General features: G+C 56.5%; 1 protein-coding gene across 1 annotated transcript in view; it reads left to right on the plus strand.

Annotated features, from left to right (window-relative positions):
• EFNB1 (ephrin B1) overlaps window positions 1-6,761 on the plus strand; it is a 51,582-nt gene extending 44,821 nt beyond the window's left edge. The window contains exons 3-5 of the mRNA XM_057404818.1: window positions 1,232-1,324; window positions 2,331-2,459; window positions 3,576-6,761. Of these exons, the coding sequence (XP_057260801.1) occupies window positions 1,232-1,324; window positions 2,331-2,459; window positions 3,576-3,964 (611 nt within the window). The 3' untranslated portion in view covers window positions 3,965-6,761. The remainder of the gene's footprint in view (window positions 1-1,231; window positions 1,325-2,330; window positions 2,460-3,575) is intronic.
• The last annotated feature ends 555 nt before the right edge of the window (window positions 6,762-7,316 follow it).

Below are 7,316 nucleotides of genomic sequence, written 5' to 3' on the forward strand. Positions count from 1 at the left end.
ACTCAGCCTCTGCCCATCACCTCCTCACCGACGCACAGCGGGGTCTGATGGATTCAGCCCCACCGACCATCAGTCACCCGCCCTCCCAAACCCGAGTTTTGTGGGGTGGAGGCAGGAATTGGGCTGTGCAGGCAACCTGAAACCCTGAGGCTGAGTTTTGGCATTGAGCTGTGCTGTGCTGGCCAAATCCTGCTTTGCTTCACTGCCTTGTCTCTGTAAAACTATCCCCGTAGCTTCGCGATTCTCTATTGTGCTGCCTTTCCTTAGCTCCGCTCCTGCTGTATGCCATCACCATCCCTCTCCCAGGGTTTGTTGCTTCCCTAGCAGAATAAATCCCCATGCCTGGATTTAGAGCACTGGGATGATTTGTGTTTGCTGCGATGGACAGAGGTGCCATCTTGAGGACCATCCCTGGTCTCGGGGAGAGCTGGATGTATGCCCTACACCCAGTGCATCACCCATCCACTGGGCACAGCAACCCCTGGGCACTTGAGGGCTCTTTGGGGGTTAGAAGCCACTTTGAGTGTGTTTAGCAGGGGCTGTCACTGAGGTGCTTAATGATGTCATGCTCTGGTTTGGGTTAATTTTGTCCCATGTTCCCCCTGCCCTGAGCTGTCCCTGCCATGGTAGAGGGCTGGCGGGCACGTGGATGTGTGCAGGTCCCTCCCTGTGTGGTGGCAGCCGGAGATGTGCGGCTCCCTGAGCTCCCTCAGGACTGAAAGGCTTAAAAAAATCTGTGCCGGCTAAAGTAGAAAGTTAATGTGAATTTAACTGACTTCTGCCCTGCAATTAGAGCCATTCAACCCCATTGGGGCTCTGAGTTTACATTCTTTACTGAGGCTCAGTGTGTAATTATATATGTATAATTTAAACTGTGCATATGCATGTGTTCCTATTATACACCGAGGAGCAAAGGAAATTATCCAGGAATTAAAGGGGGAGGAGGGTGCAGGCATGGATAATGGTTTGCTTGTGTGGATGTGGCAGCGAGGGGAAGCTGGAGGGATCACATCCTCATCACTGCAAACATCTTCAGAAGGTGTAGAAAACAAGAACTCGGTGTTTTAAACACTGTGGGTGCCAGACTGAGGCATGAAGAAGTGGCCGCAATGAGGGGTCAGGAATGAACCTCAATATGCCGAGCTCCTGCTAGGGGACAGAGGGGACCTGCCCAGCGTTGTCCTTCCAGGTTCCACAAGCCCTGCCTAACGCTTCCTCTCTTCTCTTGCAGCCACTTCCAACGGGACGCTGGATGGCCTGGAGAACCGGGAAGGAGGGGTCTGCCAAACACGCTCCATGAAGATTGTCATGAAAGTGGGGCAGGGTGAGTCCCTCTGCACCCTCAGGTCTTCTGTCACCGAAATGCCTTTGCCCAGCAAAATGTTGGCCCCTGAACTGTGTGTAGGGGTCTGGATTGTGGGGAAGCTGAGGCCAGGCCAGCTGGTCCCTGGGAGGCTTCCATGGTTAATTCAGCAGAATTTCATTTTTTGCTCTTTTTTCTCCTCTTTTTTTTTTTTCTTTTGCCATCACTTGCACGTGCTTGGTGTGTTGGGATTAAAATGGAGTAGTTGTTCTGTGGTGCCTCGTGGTTTGTGTCGTGGTGGGAAGCCAGCTCAGCATGGGACCCATGAACCATGCAAGTGTATCAGTGGGGGGGTGGCACAGGCAGTGTCCACGTGAGCTGTTGGGGGCCCGAGGGGGGTTCCAGTTGGGCATGCATCAGCGCTTGCGCTGGTCCTGGCAGCTCTCAGCAGTGCTGGCCACCACAGTGTGGGGACAGTGCAGGCTGATGGCGGCAGTGGGACACCAAGGGTACCACCGATGGAGGGACTGTGGTGTGTGCTCTTCTCCTGGAGGGAGCTCCCCAGCACCTTCCATCCTGAGCTGCTGGGTGCCTCCCAGCCCTAGGATGCCCTGGGCTTGTGTCAGCCCCTGATTCAGATGCACAGCTCCTGATGGCTGCTTTTCATTATTGTGTTTTCACTGTGGGGCCAATACTTATAATAAACAGAAGAAGCAGTGCTGCAGCCTTGGCAGGCTGCCTTCCCTTCCTGTTCCTCCTGCTGCCCGTGCAAGAAACTTGCCCCAGCCCACGCATGGGAGCTCAGAAAACAAAAGTTGGGGGGGGATTAGGGTGGGGAAGCTACTTCCCATGAGCCCTGAAGCAGATCAGCCTTGCTCTGCTGCTCTCAGCATCTCGCACTGCTCCTGTTATCTTCCTTCAGCCTCTGGGGGTGGCTGGCTGGGATTGTTGGGGCAGTTGTGTAATGAGGAGCGAGCTGCTGCCATCCAGGTTGAATCTCATTTGTCCCTTCCTCTCTTTTCCCCAGATCCGAACGCAGTGATCCCAGAGCAGCTGACCACAAGTCGGCCGAGCAAGGAGGCCGACAACACCGTGAAGATCGTCACACAGAGCCCGCGCAGCAAGGTCCCCGCGGTGGAGGAGCCCGGCAAGCCGGGTGAGCTTTGACAGGGACACGCAGGGGAGGGGTGGAGGCTCTGTCCACCCACAGGGCTGGAAGGTAGCTGCTGCCGGCAGGGCAGCTCTGAGCCAGGCTTGTAGCATGGATCCCAGGAATGCCAGGTGCTCCAGAGCAAGGACTTAATGGGTTTACCATAAGCATTGTGCCCATCTCTACCATCCCTGTGGCTCACAGCATCTCCTTGCCTCAGCCCTGAGCCTTCTGGACAGGGACCACTCAGGGCACAGTGCAGGTAGCCAGGCTGCAAGTGCGGAGCAGCTTGGGTTTGTTTTCCCAGCTCTGGTATGTCCTGGCAGCTGCTTCTCAGGGAAGTGCTGTTTCAGCACTCTCCTCCTCCTCCTCCTTGCTGCCCATCTGCAGTACATCCAAGAGGGCTTGGAGGAGGTGAGGTCCTCGGGTTTTTGAGCTGAGCCAGTGTGAAAGCCTTTTGAAGGTGGTTTCCTGAGTTCCTGACCCTGCTGAGAGAAAAGTGAAATCAGATGAAGTAGGGAAGAGTTGCTCTTTTCTTCTCACCCGGTATGGCCAGCCAAACACTCTCCCCTCGGGGCACTTGGGGCTGCCCTGGCCCAGGGGTCAGGAGGAGGCAGGGGGTCAGTAACTGGATATCATGGGGCTCCAGGTATCAGAGCCTACTTTCACCAGAGCATCAAGGTCTGTTGCAGAGTGAAGGCTCCCAGGGAGTCTGGACTGGTGGTCACCCAGACCTGAGCAGCACTCTGCTCCATAGGCTGGGAGGTGGAAAGGGGAAACAGCACTCTGGGGTGGTGGAGAGGGCATGTGGTCCCTTCTCTGCAGCAGCCAGGGCTCCTGCCTGCCCTGCCCAGCACCTGCAGGCTGAGATGAAAGGGAGGGGTGGGTCTAACTGGAGTGGAGAGGTAAGGAGATGTTGCTGTCCCCTTGGAGGTGAGGGAGCTGCTCCCCTCCCCAGGCAGCATGTGGGGGGGAAGCTGTTGTGCTGAGTTTGAGGGGTGGAGAGGGATTCTGATGTACCGCTCATCCACTCACCCCACCAATGTGGACACAGACCCCCTCACAGAGATGGGGTTCAGGCTGTCTGCCAGGGTCTGACAACCCTCTCCTCTTGCCTTGTAGGATCTGTCAACCAGGACGGCCAGGAGACCCAAGGTCCCAGCGATGGCTTCTTGAGCTCCAAGGTGGCTGTCTTTGCGGCAATCGGCGCTGGCTGCGTCATCTTCATCCTCATCATCATCTTCCTTGTCGTCCTCCTGATCAAGATCCGCAAACGGCACCGGAAGCACACGCAGCAGCGAGCTACAGCCTTGTCCCTCAGCACCTTGGCCAGCCCGAAATGCAGCGGGAATGCGGGCTCCGAGCCCAGCGACATCATCATCCCCTTACGGACTACAGAGAACAACTACTGCCCGCACTACGAGAAGGTGAGCGGGGACTACGGGCACCCCGTCTACATTGTCCAGGAGATGCCCCCCCAGAGCCCAGCCAACATTTACTACAAGGTGTGAGGAGCAGCCTCGGCAAGCCGCCGATGCAGGAGCACGGGAGCGCCGAGCACAGGGGGCAGCTGCCCCCAGGGTCTCCCCACGGGCGGTCTGGCGCCAGGAGGGAGGAAGCGAAATGAACCCCACGGCACGGCGCGGGGAGCGCCAGGGTCCGGCGCTGGAGAGCGGATGGCTCGCTCGCACACTCGCGCGCTGAATTCTCCCCTTTGTATTTAGTTTTGTAGTTCTCAGCTTTTGTAATCCCGAGACTCGAGGGTGAGCCTTCAGCATCCTCCTCTTCTTCTCCAGGACTGCGGCCGGCCAGGGGTGGGTGCCGTGCCTTTCCGTGCTCGCTTGGACACCGCGGGCAAACACAGAGACTCCACCTCCCCTTTTTCGCTTTGGGATTTCCCCGCGTCACCCCTCTACGTCCTTGTGTGAAGTGCCCGTGCGCCTGGCGCCGCAGCGGCTGCCGCTCGGGTCCCGGAGCCTGGACCGACGCCGGGGCCGCGGCGAGGAGCCTCGGTCCGAGGAGGAGCAAGCAGCTGTGTGTGGGGAGGAGGAGGATGCTTTGCCTAGGTGCCAAGATGCAGACAACTGTGCAGGGAGGAAGCTGGCAAACCCGATTTACTACTACTACTATTATTATTATTATAATTATTTTAATTTTTTTGTAACATTTTTATTTTTGTGAATTCCGGGCGGGATTCCGGCCCGCCGCCTTCGGGCACATGCCATCGCCTCCTTCCAGCACGCCATCCCACTGTCCGCGGGGCAGACCCCACTGCTCCCAGCGCTGCCCTTTTAAACTTTTGTGTTCATAGCTGTTGACTCTTGTTTTAGTCTCTTTATAAAAAGAAAGAAAGAAAAAAAAAAATATCTATACCATGTCTCAAGCATTCAGTGCGCGAGAGTCCGGGTGCTCCTCCTGTTCCATGCGGAGCAGCAGCCTTGGCCTGGCAGCTCTTCCCAACGCCCTGAGGGTGTCCGACTGCAGAGAAAAGCCTTTGATGAGGGTTTCCATCGGGCTGGGGCAGAGCCTGCTGGAAGCAGAGTAGGGGGCAGCTGGAGACCAGGGGGTAGCTGCAGCCCCCGGTCTTGTCCGCCAACTGGTGATGCTGTGGGTGGCTGTTCTTGGAAAGGAAAACTGGAAAACAAACATTCCTGACCCACGGCTGGTGCTGGGGAGGCTGGGAGTGCCAGGAGGAGGCTGGTGCTTGGCGCTGGAAGCCCCATGGAGGTGTAACACGGGTGGCTGTAGCCCCATACTTGGCTTGCTGGGAGCTGAGCCGATGGCTCCTGCCCCAGCCTGGTTTACCAGGGGAACCCGGTGCCCTTCTGTGGGACCTGTCTTTGGGGACAGGACCCTGCAGCGCCAGCCCCTGCCTGCCATGCTTCCCACACAGGAGCATCACCAGCCCTTGCTCACTCTGCCCTTGCCTTGCCCCTCTCTTGTCCAGAACTGGAAGGGTTGAGCCTTGGGCTCTTCTGGTGGAATCATTCCCATCTTCATCTTCCCAGGAGGACCTGCCAGCTCTGTGGCTGATGCTGGCGAGCAACACAGGGCAGGTGGTGCACAGCCACCCCCCTGTCTGCAGCCTGTCCAGCCTGGGGGCTGGCGGCCACCCCCTTCTCCTTCCTTGCTTTCTTTTCCTTTCAGAAGTAGCTGCTTTTGCTCAGGGAGTGAGCGTGGGGCAGGCGGTGCTGCTCCCGGGGCAGCGGGCTTGCGGTGGCTCGAGGCCTGGTTTGTCCTTGCCTGTCCCCAGGGCCCCAAAACCCGTGTTAGGAAGTGCCCATAGAGCGAGAGAGCTGCTCTGCAAAAGTGCCTTGACGAGGAGCGGGCAGGGGTGGCAGGAGGGGCAGAGCAGCGGATGGGAAACCCAGTGGCTCGATGCTGTGCTGGGGGTTTGGCTGCGGTCCTGAGTGGGACTGGAGCATCCCGCAGCGTTGTGTTGTTGGTTGTTCTGTTAAAGGCAGGAGGCTGGGCTGGAGCAGAGCAGGCTGCCCCTGCTCTCCTGCACTCAGCATCCAGCACTGAGGATGGCTTCTAGGGCCCTAAAATGGCTACTGCCCTCGGGAGAGAAGAGCCATAGCGGGTGCTCCCCCCGGCCTGGCCCTTCTCCCTGGTCCCTCCATGTAGCACCTTTTAGCCCCTCTCCCCCACTGCATCCATGCCAGCACTGCCTGCCCTCGGCTGCTGCTGAAGGGCTGGAGCCACCACAGCTGGGACCCCCCCATTCCCTGTTGGAGTGGGGTCTGCCCTCAGAAATCACAGCAAATTGTGTCTTAAAGAAAATCCCCCTTTCCCTCACTGGTGCCCTTTCCCATCTGCTGCGTGGTGACCTGTGGTTCCTGATGTGGGCAGTGGCGGTGGTGGATCAGGAGGGAGCAGTGGCTGGTGTGGAGGAGGTATTTGGGGGATGATTTAGTTTTGGTTCGTTTTGGAGGAGAAGGGAATGAGTCTGGCCACAGTTGTGCCAAAAGCAAAGTGACGGTGGCTCTTACCCGGCTCAGTGGCTGTCCCCAGCCGGGCTGCAGCTCAGCAGCCCCATCACCTCCATTCCTGTTGCTGGGGGCAGCTGAGAAACCTTGTAAATATGTGAAGAAAGGGTGAAATCTGAACTCTTGGTTTTTGCTGAGCACCTCGGTCTGCTGGGTCCTGAAATGGAGTGTGTCCCTTCGGTTCTTTTCATTGAAAGCATTGAAGTTTGGTTGGTTTCTTTTTTTTTTTTTTTTGTCTTATTTTGTTTTGTTTGTGTAAATACTAGTCTTTTTTGGAAGAAATAATGTAAAGATGTTTTGTATAAACTCTGAATTATTTTCTGGTTGCTTTTTCTTAGAAAAAAAAAAACAAAGGAGAACTAAAAAGAAAAAAAAAAGAAAAAAGAAACAAGAAAAAGTAATTCTAACCACGAGAACGGGTGTAAAACATTGTCATACTGCGCTCAGCCCTGAGCTGCCCGCGGGCTGTGCTGGTGTGCGGGTGCTTGGTCCCCCTGAGATATAGCAGAGAGCATGGCTGCTCTGCCCTGGTTTCTGGGACAGCCCCAGCACCCATGGCAGGGTCAGACCTGGCTCATCCCCAGCTTGTTTCTGTCTGTTCTGGGTCCAGGCAGAGCCACAGCCCCAGGCAGGAGGCTTGGCAACACCAGGTGAACTAAAGGAGCACCAAATTTATCTCATTTTTTGTCTTAAACCAAAAAAGCTCGAACCTCAGGATGTGGAACTCAAGTGCAGCATCCTGAGATCCTGATCCGCTGTTCCAGACCCGTGCAGCTGCTCTTGTTGCAGATCCTTTTCCCCAGCTATCTCTGTTTTCCAGTTGCCAGCTGCAAGCACACCACAGCCCGATCTCTGTTTGGTGCCTGGGCTGGGG

This window comes from Pezoporus wallicus, unplaced genomic scaffold, assembly GCF_028554395.1.
Source record: "Pezoporus wallicus isolate ANWC-B61680 ecotype Strahan unplaced genomic scaffold, APGP_CSIRO_Pwel_v1 contig_5104, whole genome shotgun sequence".
NCBI lineage: Eukaryota > Metazoa > Chordata > Aves > Psittaciformes > Psittacidae > Pezoporus > Pezoporus wallicus.